Here is a 20406-nt window from a genome sequence, read left to right on the forward strand (position 1 = left end):
TTTTCAGTTGGCGGTGGTAGCGCCGCGCGGTTGAACGCTCTTTTTTCGCTCATTTTCTCCTCTGTTTTGTTGTTGTTGTTATGTTGAATATTGCGTTCTTGTGCAATAAATCGCTTGTTATCAAAACCATATATTGATCATCGATTGCTTTGTTAATTTAATTTGGTGTTTTTTTTTGTTGGTTGTCGATAAAATGTGATTACCTAGCAGCGACTCGTATTTCAATGCGACCTAGAATTTGATTTTAGTTTTCAAACGAATCGAATGATTGAAGAAATCGATACGGAACGATGCTAGCGGCATCATTTTTTTTGCCATAATGATTCAAGGCAAGCCGAGTCGAGCAGAAATGGATATCGATTGCCAATGAGAATATGATGGATTTGCATATCTCTGTTGGATGTCTTGTGCTCGTCGTTAGACATGCATCGTTGAGCATGATGTCCAGCTACACTGCTATGGTTGCCAATATGCTGACTCTGACATCGTCAAAAAAGAGTAATGAAATAATGAAATGTGAGAAAAACAGAAAAAATTCCAAATGAAAACTAATTTCAAATGTGAATGCTTCATTTGAAGCGAACCGTAGAACAGTGTCATCGACAACAGTGGAGGCAGCTGCAGCCGAACCTCTACCTCCACAAGCACCACCAACAACAGCAGTAGACTCGCCTTGTGGAATTGAAACCGTATGTAGTGCATATGGTACGTACTATGGAAGGTTGGCATCAGCCCGAAAGGTGGGAGCTACGGTGATGGGTATGAAAATTGTGGAATGCCAAATCACAAAACGGAACAAGCAACTGGAAAATTTAATTGATTTAAAATTACATTATTTACAACTCGGATGCGTGAGTGTGTGCGCGCTCGCGTGCACGTGTATATGTTCATGTGAGTGTGTGTGTGTGTGTGTGTGTGTGTGTTATGCCTGTCTTGCATACAGTGCTACACCGAGTGATTGTCATTGAATGGGAAATGAAATGCGAATGGTGCCTCGGGACGACACTCAACGGATAAGAAAAAGGCAGGAGCTGGAGAATGGGAATGTGAAAAAAAGAACGAAGAAAACGAAAGACATCGTAATCAAAATGGAATGAAAGAGCACTCGTTTGCTTGTAGATTTAAATTTGCCATATTATTTCGATAAAACCCGCTTTTATTCAATTACAATGCTGCAATTTTGCTGAGCACACGGAATCTCTGTGCTGTGTGGGTGAGTGAGTGTGAAGGAGAGAGGGAAGGAGAGAGAGTGAGAGGTAGATGGAGTGAGAGAAAAGGGGAGAAAGTGCTACACTTACTATATCCGCATTCAACTGTTTGCCGTGTGCTAGATCACCGTGTATATTATTATTGTCTCGTAATTGTGTAACTGTTAATTTTCATTTGTATCACAGAATTAATATAAATTGTCGACGAACGTGTCTTAAGCACCTTAAGCCTCTTCTAAATTCACGAAGCATGCCAGCACTGCCAAAACGCATACCAAATTTCATAGAATATGTAATAAAAATCAATTCGTGGCATTTTTAGTGACAGCAACAGTGTTGAATCAGTGTACAAACATAACGGAAAAATCCTCTCTGGTTCGGCATTCTTCTGTTGTGAAATTCACTTATGGGATGGGGATACCATTTGGTATGGATGTCATAATATGAGCACTATATTCAGCATAGTACATTGTTTCGCTACTGATGACTCACATCATTTGAACGGTATAATAAATGCGGTTTATAAATATAATCGTTGGGTTTTTTTTTTGTTCGAGCTCAAAGTTTCCATGCGGATGACCAGCAAGAAGGAAACATACAACGAATTTAATATAATGTGTGTGTGTGTGTATGTATGTCAGTGTCGTGGACTGCATATTAGTTACATATGCATAAAAATCCAATTGCAATGCCTCATGCGCAGCCTCAAAAGCTTCATAAAAATATCATTGTGCAGACAAAATGTGACTTCATCCCTTCACTTCAATTTGGCACTGTTGTTGAGTGTATATTTCTCCGTCCGACTGAATCCAACTGAAAACCATTTTGACATCATCAGTCGCAATAATACAAATGAAATGAAGGCATTAAGCGGTTAGCAGGCATTAAGCGGGAGATGAAACAGAAAAAAAAAATGCTGCATTCATTCAATTTTGAGCTGCTTTTGTTTCATAACATATTAAAAGCGCCTTATTTTGTTTTCATTTCCGCAACGATTGTGACAATATCTACATTTTCCATTGAATCGCGTTTTGTGTCCCGTTTTATGGAAAACTAAACCAAAAAAGATTAAAATTGTGTGCGAAAATCATTATTATAGAAATATTCCTAGCAACCAAAAATTTCCAATGAGTCTTACCAACCCGATTAAATTAGAACATCCACGGCCACGGTTAAGAACTTTGTTCGCTAGCTAAAGCTCTTCATGACAATCAAATAATTAGATTAAATAAGGTGGTAAAAGAAAAGAGGACCCACTTAGAAAAAAAACTTCGCCTTTTCTTTTTCCGCTTTTCAACCGTAAAATCACATCATCATCATTGCTATTATTCTCCTCCTAATAATTATAAAACCCGCATAATATCAGCCGCGTGTACGCACATTTTTTGCGAAACAATTCAAACGTATAAGTAATTAGTCAGTTGAGCTGAGCGCTTTCGGTTCTTTTTCTTCAAAATCCAAGTTCAATCTTTGAAACAATTTGAAATAAAAATGGACGACGGAAAAGAAGAATGATAAAAAAAAGGGTTCAAGGCTTTTTTTTCCGAATGCTGCTCGTCGTAATGTCTTAATCCTGTCACCATCCTCGTCACAAGATAATCAATTCGAGGATTTTTCCCCAAAGACTTTTCGTTGACGCTTCTTTTTCCCCAGATTTATTCCATTTTGGCATATCAAATGCAAGTTTCTAGATTCGTTTATTCCTTTCTTTTTTTTTGTCGTTCAACACACTTCACACTTCAGACGATACTTTTCAAATTGATTAAACAGCAAAAGTGTCGGAAAAGCTTTTCTTTGCATACAATCACAGACAGACTGTATTCTGCCTAAATTCACAGACAGTTTGTGTCGACTCATTGACGTGGACCACAATTTCCAAATGGTTAAATTACGTTTTTATGCCTAGCAGTTGATTTGGTTTTTTTTTTTGACAAACGATTCGATTGAATTTTTCAATTGAATGCATTTTATGAATGATTCAAATTACTGTCAGTTTGTAATTAAAATTGCAAAAATTCCGATTCCAAAATACAGAGCAGGTAGACAAAAGGAATAATGTGTGTATCTGGTGAATGCAAACAAAAATATTCAATGTATGTCTAAACACAGACTAGTTCTTAAATTTAATATGTACATCCAACCATCATTGTGGTCGGATGGTCATATTGTTTTCACAAAAGCGTTCAGCTTTACGGTTTGCATGATATAGACATTTTCAAAATTGAATTGCTCATCAGCAACTATGCCATTTAGTTGTAGATGGGGATAATGTAAAAAAAGTCCGTTTTGAATTCATTGTCCAGCCAGGCGGACAAACCAACTTCATAGGATGGCACCGACACAAACGCGCACACACACACACACACACACACACACACACACACACACACGTGCGCATGCTTTTGTTACACTTATCTCAAGTCCCATGCTCATCAGTGCTCCACAGAATTTGACAATCTTTTCAATCGACCATATCTTTTATTTACATTAATCGCATAAACCATCCACTTAATGATGACCATCGCAACAAGATAAGCCCTAAAATGATGGAAATGGTGCTCGTTTATGGCATCAAAAATGAGCCACTTCAAAATATTATCTATTCGCTTGGTTGGTAGGTATTTTTTTGTTGTTGTTTAGTAGTTCAAATGACGAATGGCTCGTTTTCCGTCCGCAAATTGTATTTTCAGAGTGTGATTTTAAATTGGGTGGAGGGTGGCACTTGGGCACACACACACACACACACACACACACACAAATAGAAAACAAATTCTAATTAAAACCCCAAAAAAGAGAATAATTCATTTGGTTTATTCGAGTACACACAGATAAAATGCGAGAAAAAGAGCCAAGCGAGCAAAAAAAAAAACAGTAAACGTATTTGCTATAGCGATATTTTCTCGAAGGGACAGAGAAAGGTACGAGGAAATAATCCAAATCACATATGATTTTTGAGGAGAGAATTCCAACTGCTTTAGTTCGAAATTTATGGCAATGGTTTTGATTGTGGATATAATTATGATTGTAGTAACGATAAGCGCGAAAATAATTGAAGTGGTTTTTCAGCACAAGCAATCGCATTAAGAGTGGCTAAACAGTGTTTGATAGTAAACACTTTGTACTTTTCCGCTCTTTCTCTTCTTCTTATTCTCTTCTGTATCCATGGCTTATACTTTTGGAAATGTCTTATCTCGCAAAAACCATAAAATCACAATGAACGCGCTAGATTTGGCCATGGCATCGTTGGGCTAGGATAGCAGGCAACTATATACACACATATCAGTGTGCATCACATGAATATGTGAACAAGCAGTGTGAATAAAATGAACGACAAGACGACGAAACATGTAAATCGCTTTGCAGAGGTAAATGTCCATGTTTGTTGCTTGGTGTGCCTTTGTCTCCCATTCTCGAGATTCTATTGTAGCCACTGAAAATTCATAACTTTATTTTTGGGCACACATGCATGGAATTTACTCATTTATAGTGGAACATCAAACATATAGAGAATTCAGAAATGTTTCGGAATTTACTCGTAGCCACACACACACACACACACACACACACACACACACACAACGAGTGCCTGATGCATGCTTGTGCAGTGTTTGGTCAGACGAAGACACACTTATCTTTTCCTTAATTTGTTTAAGTGAATCGGATAAAGGGCTAGTATGGTAGCCAGCAATGCGTATGTACAGGTGTGCCGGTGTACACAGCACATAATAATAATAAATCTGTCCAAGAACACTCTATGACAAATAACGGATGTTACACATTTTGAATGTTACACATTTTGTTCTCTCTTTTTTTCGAATGTTTTTTTTTTCTCATTTCTTCATCCGATTGAGATACGTTTCACAAATGTGCTGAAGCGATTTGGGCACATAACTTTACTGCAAAGCTTTGAATTGTTCCGAGTGCACAAGAAGTCACCGATGAAGAACTATTCAATGACAAATGTTTTTAAAGTTATAACTTAATAAGAACATACTGACTGCCATGCTGTTCACAAACCTTCTTTCAGCAAACAAAAAAGGGTTCACCGTCGAAAAGAAAATTGATTCAATTCAAAACAAAGATTGAGTTAATTCACATATTGATTGAAAACAGACAGAGAATAATTGCACTTTAAATTGGAAAATTCAGATCGTTTTTTTTAACAAGAGATAAGGTTCTATTTGTTTGTTATTTTTTAGTGCCTGGAAACTAGAGCTAGGACTTGTCTCCAGAAATGTATTATGAGAAAAAAGTGCCCATTGCACCTATCACTACATTCACATTCGAATGGAATGCTTCGTCTTAAGCAGCTAACACAGTAGATTCGTTTCGTTTCACACAATGGATGATAATCTAATGCGATTTGTTGCTTTTATCAGCTGTTAGTTCATCAAAATTTCAAAGCACTCACGAAATCACAAATAATATGCGGTACGTGTGAAGCCAATGCCAGAAAATGAAAATGACGGAAATGTATCTATCACCAGCGCGATTGGGTCGGAAACAACAAACTAATTTATCAAAACTGACACATCATCACAGAATGGATGCAATTAATTCATAATTATCATAAAACAATTGTTGGACATAAGTTTCGATAAACATTTCGATCAGTTTGAAAGGCTAAAAAACAAGGTTCGCTTCATAACTAGCACATATGATTTTCGACCATACTATGGTTTGATCAAAGTTTTTCTACACTTCTTTTTACACACCGTATCCCACTTGCATTTAGTTTCCATTACATTAGATACACTCTGACCGTTGAAATCCAATGGAAGTGGAGAATAGTTGAAAGCTGCCGCTTATTCTTTCATTCTTGTTTTTGTCGATCCAATTTTTTTTTTTTTGTGAGCATCTTTAGATGGTTGAAACACATTCATAAGGTTTAAAGGAACTAAGTCCATTCAAAAAATGTAATGCGTTTCACCTTCGTGTAAATTGTCTATTTTATACCACAGCAGTAGTCTCTAACTGACGCAAAACATGCAATTTATCTGATTATTGCATCGATTTATTTCGTCTGGATGATTCGAACATGCACTAACTCTCCAGACCTATTCGCAGGTAGACATCGACTGTTTCGCCTAGAAAGCTCGACTGTTGACCAATTGCGATGAATCTTAGCGTTCATTTGGAATATTTTCTGCATAATTACTACGATTTCATAGTTTCTCATGTGGAAAATATGCATGCAAAATGTTATAATGCATATGAACATTGTCTGATTACCATCATTATTAGTCGATCAAGTAGAACGGTAAAAGATGATAATTTCTTGAATCAAGAAATTCTCGATCGAATGAATAGCGTTGCCATGGATTTGGGTAAAACCGAAACTTTAAACTTTCCGAAAATCAAGGCTTATATGCATGTATTGCATCGAAAACTCTGAATGTGGAACAAAACTTGGTTGCCAACGCTTAGTCTATTCTCAATCAATGAGAATTTCTAACAATTGCATAAATTGTGTTGGAATTCCCATGCCTAAGATTATGACTTAATCAAATTTCCAATATACATTACATTATAATACATTATCATTGCCTCTTGTCAATCGCAATTCCGAATCGATGCACTTCCAGTGTGCCACTTCATATGATGGCGTGAAATTGTGTGCAAACAATTCGCGTGGTAACGATTTGATTAACGTAAATTCGACCAACATTCTACTGATTCATATAGCCAAACTCGAATCCATTATAAATCATATTAATCACACATACGAGCCATAAATCTTACTGATCTACTTAAGTTGTGTGCTCATAAAATAGCAGAAACAATTCCGAGGAAATTTTCTTCAGTTTGTCATGCAACAACAAAATTGTTTTCTTTATATTCACTCTGCAAAGAGTTATCAACGGAGTACGAAATTTTCAATTGGTTGTGATTTTTGTGTGCATTTTTTTTTTCTCGATTTTTTTCTTTGTTTGAATTATTTTAAATTCTTGGAAATAATATGATAAATGAGAAAGGTGATTAAGAACATGGCAACAATGTAATAATTAAAATGAATCAATTGTTCTCGAAATGTGCGCACGGGAGAAAAATTGCAAATAACTGCATAATAGTACAAAATGCCACTGCAAAATGCGGACCAGAAAAATAATGCAAAGCCATCAAATGTTCTTGTGCAATGTGAAAATGGAATCATTTGTCATCCACTCGCGACATAATTGTGCACTGCGTTTTTTTTTCTTTCTTTCTTGACGCAATTTATAAAATGAATGTAGTACTTGTGTGTGTGTGTGTGTTCAAATGCACTCCGTTGTTGAAATCAACTCGATTTTTTTTTTTTGCTCCTCTCGCCATTATTTTATACTGTGAACAGTGTGAATTCTACCACATAATGGACATCGTTATATTCCAAACGACGGGATTGCTGCACTACATTCCAATTGTGTTTCCATTTAAATCTTAACGCAAAACATAATTTCCAACATGAACTCTCCAAAGAAAATAGCATTAGCCTTCTTTTATTCTATGGCATTGTGAATGATATATCCATCGTTATTAAGGACTATCAACAGAAAGGAACACAACTTGTGCAACAAAAAAATGGTATAACAAAAAAAAAAGACGTACAACGATAACGTTTTCCATATTCAGAACAATGATAACGCATTTTTTTGCATGTTTAAATTCAACCGCAAATGATTTTCGACGGAGGAGGAAATTCGTTTTTTTTGTCTTTTACAATAATTTTTATGACATTTGTTTTGTTCCCTTTTTTTCCTTCTTCCCCGGAATTCGTTTGAGATTATTCATTAGGTTTGTTTGTTTTGATCATTTTATACTGAAATAATCACAAAGGTTATCTAATTGAATTGTGTGTGTGTGTATGTTTTGTTTACAACATGGTTTTATGTATAGTTTAAACGCGATTGAAAGTCCGGGCTTTCATATCCCCTCATTCCGATTGCATTCAATGTTACGATGATTAGAACAACTGATTGCACAAAACGCGTTTGCGAATATTACAAGCATCTGTATAGAAGGATTAAAAGCAAATTACTTACCTCTTCCAGGCATTTCTGTCCAATGGCCTTTGGATCGCATTGAATGCCAAATGTGGTACCGTTGGGTAAATTAACTAAACACAACATTTTGTTTGTTGACTTCATTGTACTGCCGAAAATGATTCAAATGTGGTTCAATCACAATTAATATAATAACACTTCACTGTTGGCCTCGAAATTCATCTATACCGAAATTCGAGTCTCTCAATATTTTTTTTTTCTGTTCATAAATTGATTTGTTGAAAGAAAGAAAGAAAAAAAAACGTTTCTTTGGTTTGAAATTTTGCGTTTTTTATGTTAATCTATTTCGTTTCACTTCAGTCCACGTTTATTTCTTCTTCTTCACTTCAAGCACATTTAAAAAAAAATAAATAAATATTCAATTTTTTTTTGTGTAATTGTAAAAAAACGCACACAGTATGTATTCACTGATAAACCAGTTGTGGTCCTATTTACCGAACATGAAACTCAATCTTGTTCCATCAAATTTGCATTTAAATTCTGATTGTCGAATAAATATTTTTGTCTTCTTTGCTTCTCTTTTCATTCGAATTTCGAATATTCCGATTAAAAGAAACGATCGTGTTTCTCGTCTTTTTCTTCAGAGCGACCTCGCGAAGCACGACGCAATATTTACTTTCTATGGCCACTTTAAAACATATGGGCGCGAGAAGTTATCATTTCGTAGCACTTAACCGTGCGTTTTGTTATATTCCAGATGCTAATTCGAATTTAGTTGTTGTTTGTCTTTAAAACTGTTTCTTCCGTTCGAATGATGATTGCCGTACTCAGTCTCTCTCTCTCTGCGTCGTAAATATGAGCGTGCGGCGGCGTCGAAAGTCAAACATAACATAGCATGATGGCACTTGGCGAACGAATGTTAATGCCAGCAAAATGTGAAGACTATCAACGGTTTCGCTAACTTGTTGAGGAGGAAATGTCTTTGAGTATATTCAAACGCATGCACACACTAGCTCACTCAAACACAGGCACACACACACACACACACACACACGGAGCACAATACATACACACGAAATTGGCGGTGCATCAGACAGTGTGCGGTGTAGCGGTGTTGGATGTTAGACTTTGCTCGTTCACGTGTGAGCTCATGTTTTTAAACAACAATTAATAATAACTCGATTGGTCTGCTGTTGGTTGCTACCTCAAAATTCGTAGTGTGAAGTGAGTAGAAACTGCAAAGCACAACTGACGGCTGTTTTTATTGTTTTTTTTTTTCTCTTTTCTTGGACGAAAATCGCAAAATGGAATGTTGAAGCGATAATCAGAATATTTGCACATCAATTATTGAAATTCAGTGGATATTCTACCAAAACTATAAACTCCAAACTAAACACTGTTCGCATACTAAAATTCACTCTTACAATGTTTCAATCGTACTCAGCAATGAATTTAAATTGTTTGGTTAGTGTTTTTTTTCTCTCTCTCTCTATCTTCGTCTCTGTCCTTCTTTGTTTCTTCAATTGAACGACATTTATTTTCGATCACACCTTGAGCAGTCTCGCTCTTCGTCTCTGTCTCACTGTTTCACTTTGTCGAACACTATTGCATTCTTGAGCACTTTGCAAGCATACGAAATATTGTCAACTTGTTGGTTGTTTTTTATTTTCGTTTTGCCTTTGAATAGGTCGCCAATGCGCGCCAACACTCTGTCACCACACCGCACGATCAACACTTGGGCACAAAATGTTTGCTTTAGGTTAAATTGTTTGCACTTTTACAGACAGAAAGCAGAAAGAGAAGAAAAAAACATAATAAAAATCCTTTGTCTGATCGCAAGACTTGATCACTTTTCGGACGAGTTGGTAGGTTGAATTTGTAACAAATAATCAAAACAGAACTGAATGATCGGTCAAATCAAAACAATGAACACGTGAATAGGGAAAAAAACTCCAAAAGTTTTTTTCGTCTTTTATTTCTTTTTCAAAAATTTGATTTTGCTTCATCAAGCAAACTCACAAAAACTATCGTTTACAGTAAATCAATCGAAATCCAGCACAAACGTGCTGATATTGTTTCATATTTGTCGCTGTTGAATTTGCTATCGTTAAGCAAGAACGATGTATCGTTACGTCCATACTCACTTACGTTTAGCGCGAGAATGAAATGCCGAATCGGAGAAGCGTTTATTTTGGTGTGTTGCGGCTACACGATGACGATGACGACGACAGCGACGGCGACGACTACGACAACAGCAGCAGCAGCAACAACACCGCCACGGCAATGCACATCGGTGTGTAGATTCGTATGGAGACCGAGCACGATAACATGTGAACGGCAAACTAGACGAACGCTGTATCTTTAGGTCAATCGACTAATTTGGATCCAAACTACCAACACATAACTATTGCTTGGCTTGGCTTTGTATTGAACTTGTCATTTGAATGTATTTCGTTGTGTATCCTCTGATTTTTCATCTACACAACAGCAAAACTACCATTCAATGTGTGCGACACTAAAGATATATTTGTTTGTGTGTAAGTGTCTGAGCAATACGCGTATTTCTGTAGCGAGGTAGTTGTGTGCCGAATTCAATACAACCGGAGTACTACAAACACGCGACCGTCACATTGCCTCAACGGATGAGAATTTGCTTAAGTAAATCTTGCATATTATTATTATTATTCCGCTCGAAATACACACAGCAATGTGTTGATAGTGGATTCATAGCTCACCTAAAAACTAAGCTGAAATGTGTACAACTTGAATCGCCGCAACAATGTCTTCATATTCATTGTTACAATCAAGTCGGAATATTTCAATTGTTGATTTTAGGCTGCATATATTAGGTATTTTGTTTATTCCTGTCGGTGTTAAGTAAACAGTCTCAACGCACCAAGCTCATGCATATTAAGGAATTACGAATGAAAAACAAAAACAGGTATTGCTTGGCTTAGTGATGTGCCGTTAACTACAGTTGTGTGTGCCTCATTTTGCACAGACACACCGAAATTATTGTTGACCATTTGCATATAAGCGTTTTAATTAAATTCCCTAGTCTATTTTCCATTTCAATTTTGTTGGTTTACTTAATATGGTTTGCCACCTCTTTCAAACCGCCAAACAAATGCATTTGCAATTCCCCTTTAGCTGCCTGTCATTCACTTCCATTCACAAGCACAACTCAGGATATTAAGAACATATCATCAACGTTCGTCACGTTTCGTGCCAACGAAAATATTTCATTGGCCTTTTCTGTTTATTTTATGGTTGTGTGTATGGAACCAACCAATGCACCAAATGCCTTCGTCATCTGATCAACAATATGCAATGTGCAAACAAAAACAACTCTCCGTTTTGTGGGGAAATCTATATCAACTGGAAATTGAAACAGTCAGCGCCATCGTTTGAAAGAGAAACCAAATATAAAGTGAAAATAATATCGAAATCTGTATCAACTGTTGAGATTTGACATTCACTGCCATCATCCGAAAAAATATAAACCGTGATGGGCGATGCTATTAAGCTCAACACAATTATCAAAGGTTTCGACCATTTACAAATGGTTTCATCGAAATGATGATATTTATAATTGATTAACTAGTCATGTCTGCAATCGTTTGAATTATCAAATAAACGACTTTTAAAGACAATATCCTGGAGAATCGCATTGAATTTATAGATATTATTGCAGATGAAATCGATGAATGAGAAATGTCAGACACTTTTTCAGTCACAGGATCAGTCATTTGCGGAAGAAAAGATTTCGTCACTGATTTCAATTAGAAGCAAGGGAACGATGTAACAAGTAAAACTTAGAAATATCTTTAAAAAAAAAAGAAGTAGAAAATAAACTCAAATTTTTGTTGTTAGTTTTTTTTTCATATTTATTTTTGCATCTTGCATCATTTCTCAAATAAATTAATACAAATGGTCATATCAAAAAAAAAATGTTCCATTGCAAAAGTTATGTTTATCTTAAACGGTATATCGATTATGTTATTTTATGTTGGTTTTTTCTTTTTTTGGTACATTAAAATTTCAGAATTGTTTTGATCCATTCATCCAAATGACAAACGAATATCGTTGTGTTCATACAGTTGAATGAGGACAATATTGGTACATATTACTCAATCCGCATGTAAAGTCAATTTGCACACTGCATCGAGTCAAATTTGTATCTACTTACAAAAAAGGTTGAAATATTCAAAATATTTGTTAAAAAATGGGATAAATTATTTTTGAGCGTTGTAGTTAGAAAGACAGTTGATCGACCTAACTCGCTGATGATCCTTATACCGAATGTTCAGCGTTCAGACGCAAAACGAAGGAACATTCGAATTCAATCTCAAATCTCATTTAAAAGAGATTCTTCTTTTTTTCTATCTCAAAGTTGACAAAGAACAACCGACCAAAACAGAGTAATACACTTATGCTAACAATTTTGGTATTTAGATTAATGATATTTGCATTTGACTTGACGAATGTGGTCGGCTTTGTTTGATGTCGATGCAGAGAATATTTACACTTTTTGTTGTTAGTAACTAAAAATGCTCATTTTGTGACACAATAACATGTCATTTGTGTTGTTATTCTTCTTATAAATTATTTTCTAAGTGTTAAATTTAGACCAAAATTAAATATTAATTTACTACTTGATTTGAACGGTATAAATTATCATAGAAATGAACTCAATTTCATAAATCATTTTGTAAAATTGGTTAAATAATGCAAATAGAATTGGAAATTAGAATTTTGGATTGAATGATTCCTTTGATTTGTCTACATTTAAAATGAAAAAGAAAAGCTTAAACATTTCGATGTTGAGTTCTGAATGTGGGTTTCAAATTTTGGTTTCCAATATTCTAAATGATGATGATAGTTGATGCGGGCGTCCAGCCGTTTTTTTTTTTCTCATTTTATTTCTTAATTAAAATTGTGATACTTACAATACTGTTTGGATGATTTATTGGACGATGCAAGAATCATGTGGCGATTTTTGTAAATGTCACTGTTACACTGTGAGTGAATTGACATACGATCAATGTTGTTCAAGCATTCATCGGAGCTGTTAACCGCCACATTTGCATCGGATTTTGATATTATATTATTGCTTAGGTTTGACTGTGATTTAGCCACATTTTTCATTGGCATCGATTGCCGGGCTGATTGATTGTTTATTTGTTGGAGTTTTTGTTGTTTCTGCTGCTTCGAATGCCCTTGTGGCTTTGGGTTTGTGTTATAAAATTGACGTGTTCCCATTTCTCGGTAACTTTTATTGTTGCTCTCCCGGTCCAACGAATGATGATGTGATTTGTTGTTTTGATTTTCGGACGTGGTGTTGTACGATGAAATTGAGGTATGCGTTCGATGCGGTGAATGCGATGATGAAATGGATGAATTCCGGCCGTCATGTTCAGCTATGGTACGGTTGTGCTCTGATATATTGTCGCCGTTGCAACCATTTATCATTCCAACGATGTGTTGATTGGACGATGATGGTGTCATTGCATTGATTCGCATCGTAGAACCCTTCCTGCTTGGGCCATTCGATAATGCATCACCTTGTTCATCTTCTACGAGGAAAGGGAAAAGAAAATGATATTTTTTGAATTAACTCCAAATAATAATTTTAACTACTAAATTACGTACTTCGCTTTTGATTCTGATACCAAATCTTCAATCGATGGCCAATTTCAGCAAATAATGGACGGCGAACGGCTTGTTCGTGCCAACATTCGACCATGAGCGAATAGACTGCACTTGGGCATGTATCAGGACACGGTAATAGTTGCCGTGATCTCACCATATTAATCACCTCTTGGTTACTGTATCCGTAGTAGGGCTGAAAATTGAAAATAAATCAATTTAAAACTAATTCTGATTTTGATAATTGTGAATGTTTCATGTGGCCGACGAATGCAAATACCTGCAATCCATAGCTGTAAATTTCCCACAAGACCACACCATATGACCAAACATCGCTTTCAGTTGTAAACTTTCCGTACAAAATCGACTCGGATGGCATCCAACGTACAGGTAGCAGAGATTTTGATTGAACGCGATAGTAGTCAGAGCTATAAATGTCACGTGAAAGACCAAAATCGGAAATTTTCACCGTCAAATTATCACCAACGAGACAATTACGGGCCGCCAAATCCCGGTGCACATAGTGATGACTGGCAAGATACTCCATACCATCACAAATCTGTAGACTAATGTGCAAAAATTGTGTTTGGCTCAATGAGCCCATACAATCTTCACTGGGCGCATGCGAGATGAGGAATTCGTGTAAATCACCTTGGGCCATATATTCAAAGAGCATACACAATGGTTCTTCCTTCAAAACAACGCCCAAAATGCAAACGATGTTGTCATGCTTCAAATCGGAAATGAGATCAATTTCTCGACGGAAGTCGGCTTGTGTCTTGGCTGATGCATTTTCCTTGAGGGCTTTTACAGCAACGTAAATACGTTCACCATTCGATTGTGTCAATTCACCCTTGTAAACTTTACCAAATGCCCCTTCGCCCAGCTCTTCAACAAACCGAACGTGATGCAACATGTACTGACGAACACGCAACGCTGAACCTCTTGAGCCGTTTCTGCATCCACCACCGCCACTACCACCACCGCCGCCGCCTCCACCGCCACCATCACTGGTGGTGCACAGGCTGGTCGTATCGTCATTGCCTGTATCGGAGCTTTTTATGCTACCACAAATTGAGCCACCGCCATTGGTTTGACTGGGGCATTTGTACAAGCTAAATGAATTATTGCGATGCGATGAGTATGAATGTTGTTGTTTTGATGGTTGCGGTTTGCCATTCGGCAAAGATGCAACATGTTGTTGGTTTTGAATCGATGTTATCGTCGCATTTGATTCATGATTGGTATTGACATTTTCCTGTTGATTCCCACCAACCGTAAGCAGTGATGTCATTTCTATCGGTGAATTTAGTCGAGAATTGCCATAAATATTTTTACCAGTGCCCGAAACATTGATCTGTTGATAGTGAACAATAAACAAAAATGGAAAGGAAGACATTAATTTGGGAAAATCATGCGTTTTCTGTTGTTGTTGTTGTTGTTGTTGTTGCAATGACATACATTGTGTATATTGGAGATTCCCTCGCGTGAATCGTTCTTTCGGAATTTACGACAACAAACTATGGACACGGTGAGCATTAGCAGCAATAAGAATGATATGAACGGTGCTATCACGTACAACCACATTTTGTCCGAACACCTTGGAATGTCACACATCTCGATCACCTTTTCCACCGATGAATTTATGACAATGTCAACGAAACACCACGGCCCTGACTGTGTTCCTCCCGGATTTCTAAACAGCAGAAAATGTGTGGAATTTTTGAAAAAAAAAAAAAAAAGAACAGAAATGAGTATTTTCTTAATTTTAATAAATTGCACCATATAATGTAATCACTCATATGATGCATTACATTGTAATATTATAAATTTATCCACCTGCAATAGTTTGTGCCGGCCAATTCGGGATAATCTGCAATTTCTTTCATCAATCGAACCCAAGTCAAGCACGGTTTTCCTGATTTGGAAACGGCAATTTTCCCTCGATATTTCGAACCATTCTCCCAATAGCAGTCCTCATTTTCATCTACATCAATTGCAATACCTAGACTTGAGCAGTCATTCAACTCTTCGGGAAGATTTGAACAATCTTCAATCGGCAGAACTTGTCCAATTGCCGGATGGCGTTTTGCAATCGCATATTCCTTTCGACATAAGCAAAATAGAAAGAAAATGACGAAGATTTTAGATTTTTCTATTCAAAATTTCATTCGTGTTGTTTCGATTTTAAACCGATCCGGTTTGATTACACGTATAATCATAATAATTATTTACTACACACAAACTACAATTCAACTCACCTTTTGACACAATTCATTTTCGAGCAGCTCGCATTCGTTGCGACATATACGTTTCAAATTGGATGTTGAACGAGCTGGCGGATAGTTTGAATCCGGTGAATAAATCATTGAATGTGATATTGGCATCGCTTGTCTCAGGTGGCGAAATTTTTCGGCCACATTTGCAAAATTGATGTGTTCATCCCAGAATTCGCCCAAAAATCGTCGACTCCGTTGTGACTTTCCATCAAAATCGTCAGTGTCAGCATCTTTGGATGGTGAATGAATCGCAGTTTCAACTGGAGTTTGTTGTTGTTGTTGTTGTGATGAATGCTTTTTACTCTTTCGATCACGTGCTTTATTTGACTTTTTGGTTTTCTGTGATTTTGTCGGAAAATCTATTTGATCGATATGTTTTTCCTGAGTAATTTCAGCGTATGACTCGCTGGTACTTTTGGTTCCTTGAGTGGACGCTTTTGTTGATGTAATCATCGTAGTTTCTGGGATTGGAGTTGTTGTCGTCGTCGTCGTTGTTGTCGTTGTCGTCGCCATCGTTGTTGTGGTTGTGGTTGTCGTTGTCGTTGTGGCGACACTAGTTGTAGCCAAAGCAGCAGCTGCCAACTCTAGCTTACGAAGTCTTTCTTTCTCCTTTTGCAGAGCAATATTCCGAAAGTATTGGTGGTTCGTCTTCTCAGGTGTTCGACAAATCGGCAACACGCTATAACACAAACTGGGCAACGCAAATCCACGACAGTTTACATTCATATCTTTTGACTCTTTGATAACACCATAATAGGCCACCTTTAAATTATCTTCCAAACTCTCTAAAGTCAAATGCGGTGGCACAAAAACCGTTTGATTTTTTAGAAAAGCCTCACATGTTGTACCCGTGTACAATTGGCATATACCTTTTGGTAACTGGAAGGTCGGAAAATCATCGTTATTCATGTGAATATGGAGGGAAAAAAAAACAGCAAAAAAAAAAAGACGAACACAAAACTAACCGTTGTTTGATAATAATCATCTGAAGTGAATGGCATAATAACTGGTTGAACGTTCATTGAATTTCTCTTTTGCATACGATTTTCCGGGCTCGCCGCCATTTGATCGTATTGAAAGTTTCTATTCGCAAAAAACAGAAGCAAAAAAATAAATAAAAGAAATTCCAATAAAAATGTTGTAGTTCAGAAACTTTCGCTGCAATAATAATAATGCTGGAGAAAAAAAATGAAACTTTTGTAATTAACACTTACGAGTCAGCAGTACCGCTGTGATCCTGTGGGTGAAAATTGAATAATAAATGTACAATTAGTATGTCGTAATTATTCAATTAATTAGATAAAATCGTTTTATTAAGGTTCTATTAATTTTGAATTCGTGTAAAACTGTTGATTGAATGTGTTTCGAAAAAAAAAAAAAAATAATTCGATCATTATTAACGACAGACCGCGATGAGTTTGTGGACGGTTTAACAATGAACGATAGGCTTCATTTCCAGTAAATTGCCCGATAGCAATCATTGAAAAAAAGAGAAACTTTATTGCCCGCATTTTTAGGTTTTTTTTTTCTCACTGCATTGCCTCAACACGTTTTCGATCGATTTTCAATGGAAAAACTATTTCAAAAACCAATTAATAGAGGAAAAAAGAGAAAAGAAAACAGCATTTACCAGTAACAAATGGGATTCAGCATCGTTGAAACAATGCACATGATTCAAATGCAGGAATATTGCAACGAATATGAGCTTGTGGAGACTAGCAATTGCCGCAATCATTATCGACACAATAGAATGTAGCGTAAATGAACATGGAATTCGGAATAAAACCGCACAATACGCGATAGAAACAGGATAAAAAAACACACATACACAAACACACACGAACACTCTGTGTATCGAACACTTGATTGGTTTTGGTTCTGTTTTTTTTTTTTTTGAAATAGCTCTTATATTTACACGCTTATTGAATTAATTTTTTTTTTGTTCTGTTACAACTGTTGACAATGAGATTGAAAAAAAATCCGTAGAATTTCCATGGAATTTAAATGTGTATCCGAATGAATCGAAACTCGACCCGCAACGTTTCAGCACAGTGAAGCATCAACAGTTAAAAAAAAAACCATCAGTATTTTGTCGCGAATGTGTATGTGTCGTCGATGCACGATATATGCATATAATTTGAAAAGTAATTTATTTAATAATGAAATCCAAATATTTTATTCTCAAAATCCAATTAATCTACAACGACATGGCTATTATCACTGCAAAACTGGATGAAAAAAAAAATCCATCCAACCAAACAGGCTTTTGAGCGATTTTTTTTTCTCTCGCTGTTACCAATCCAATATCCACATAATTTGCATAAAATCATACGGCTTTATGTAGGTTTATTCAGCAGGCAAATATGGTTTGTTTTGGGGTTCAATTGCCTTTTCCGCAGAAATATTTATTCGCTTTACGCTACACGCTAAATGTACGGTACTGCACTTGCACAATATTAGCAAAGCGGTAAAAACAAAACCGAAACCATTCACATCACCTTCAATGAGCTTTCGAAATGGTTGGAACAAAACGGCACACACAGCCTAAACACCAAGAGTTGAATGCAAGAGAGTAAACGAAACTAGTGGCAAAAGTATAATATCCACTATCCACTTCATGCGTACAAAGCACGAACAATAAATAGAGTCATCCAAATGAGACTTAATCCATTATGTGTACGGCTTTTTTTCTGTCCTTGTTCCTTGATCCTCTCTCTCTCTATATATATATATATATTCGGGTTGGTTGTGCGTTTTTTTCTCTGCCTTCGTCAGTTGTGTATTCCTCTTACGCTTCGTTCGCTGCTGTGTACACTGTGAACGTTTAATTCGTTGTTATTGTTGTCACTATGTTACTGTTCATCGGCTCTCTCTCACTCGGTACATCTATACAATCGGCAGTCGTCACCGCGTTCGCGCGCTTGTATTCGGCGTGTGTGCGAAAAATTAAGTTGTCCAAATGGTACAAATGATCTAATGTGTACAGTATGTGTATATGCACAGTGTCAATGTCGCATTCGTATGCCAGTTAGAAGCAGCAGGAAACCAAGCAACATTTGTAGTTTATATTCAAATTATTGTTTGTATGGTGCTGGGCCTATGCCGATGTTCCTGCGTTACTGTTCTCCGTTCCTCGAAAACATACAGAACAAAACCGGGAAAAAACCAACTTTTAAACAATGTCAAATACTCGCACTTGCATCACACTTCAAATCCGCCTAATAAAATTCAAATAAAAAACGACTGTGAATTCGAATGAATATTTTAGCAAAGTTTGTTTTGATGCTATGCAAAAACTGTCTTCTTGCACTGTTGTCTACTTTGTGTGTAAATAACGATGTTGACTTGTTGTTTATGCGCGCAACGAACGAGACCAAAAAAAATGTAGAACGAGTTAGAATGAATGGATGCGAACGAAGAGTGGGTGAACGAGATAGTGAGTAGAAGAAGTCGTTTCGCCTGCAAAGTTATCGTTTATCCTTTCGGTCCATTGGCACTTCAATACGCTACACAATATCCAATAAGATGGAAAGACGAATCAATCTCCAACATATTTCACTCTACATCCGATTACAATAAACTTCTTTTGCTCTCCATTTACTTAACAATTCTCCCACCAATGGAAACACTTCACTGCTGCCACTGTTGCCAATACTCTTTCTCTCTCTCTCTCTCTCTCTCTGTGTGTGTGTGTGTGTATTTTGGCTCTTGCGGATCAAATAAATTGCACTAATTTAATTCAAATATGTTTTGTGTATTAAATGAATCGTGTTAACGGGAGCTACGACCGGAGACTGAAAACACACCACCATTTCTCTCTATCGACTCTATATATTCATGGGGGACGATAGGTAGACACACAAACTCGCCAATATTCACTTCAACATTTTAATCGACTCACGAAATTTTATTCACTTTACGTCTAATGAAATTTTCGTCTATTTACCCATTTAGCTAATTTTCTATTTATTTACTTTAATTTTCGGCGAAAATTATTCGATTTTTTGTGTCTTTCTTAAACGTGAACAAAACCCGAAACAGAGCGAGTACGAGCGAGTGACTGAATCATTGAACGGGAGAGCACACACTCGCTGAAACACAGCTCGACGAGCACAGTTCATATCGGGAATGAAAATTTTTCGGAGCCAAAGGCGAAGGCAGGAGGGAAAAGGAACAACACAACTCATTGACGGTGTCTTTCTCTCTCTCTTTCTCTCCGTGTGTGTGCGCGCGCGCCCGCTTTCGATGTGCGATTCCTTGTGTGTGCGCGCCCGTTTGCACACCGACCAA

General features: G+C 36.7%; 2 protein-coding genes across 2 annotated transcripts in view; both read right to left on the reverse strand.

Moving 5' to 3' along the window:
- Nucleotides 1–10357, reverse strand: part of LOC129576381 (E3 ubiquitin-protein ligase MYLIP) — a 65073-nt gene extending 54716 nt beyond the window's left edge. The window contains exon 1 of the mRNA XM_055461380.1: nt 8228–10357. Within this exon, the coding sequence (XP_055317355.1) occupies nt 8228–8332 (105 nt within the window). The 5' untranslated portion in view covers nt 8333–10357. The remainder of the gene's footprint in view (nt 1–8227) is intronic.
- A 1707-nt stretch (nt 10358–12064) lies between these two features.
- LOC129576178 (uncharacterized) lies at nt 12065–20385 on the reverse strand. The gene is made up of 9 exons (XM_055460845.1): nt 17747–20385; nt 17331–17353; nt 17082–17199; nt 16099–16995; nt 15677–15942; nt 15299–15533; nt 14118–15194; nt 13841–14033; nt 12065–13764 (listed from the first exon to the last, which is right to left on the reverse strand). Exons 1-9 carry the CDS (start codon nt 17849–17851, stop codon nt 13115–13117), a joined length of 3564 nt encoding a protein of 1187 aa, XP_055316820.1. The 5' UTR covers nt 17852–20385; the 3' UTR covers nt 12065–13114.
- Between the last annotated feature and the right edge of the window lie 21 nt (nt 20386–20406).

This window comes from Sitodiplosis mosellana, unplaced genomic scaffold (assembly GCF_009176505.1).
Source record: "Sitodiplosis mosellana isolate CC-2019 unplaced genomic scaffold, AAFC_SMos_1.0 Smas_scaffold_6181, whole genome shotgun sequence".
NCBI lineage: Eukaryota > Metazoa > Arthropoda > Insecta > Diptera > Cecidomyiidae > Sitodiplosis > Sitodiplosis mosellana.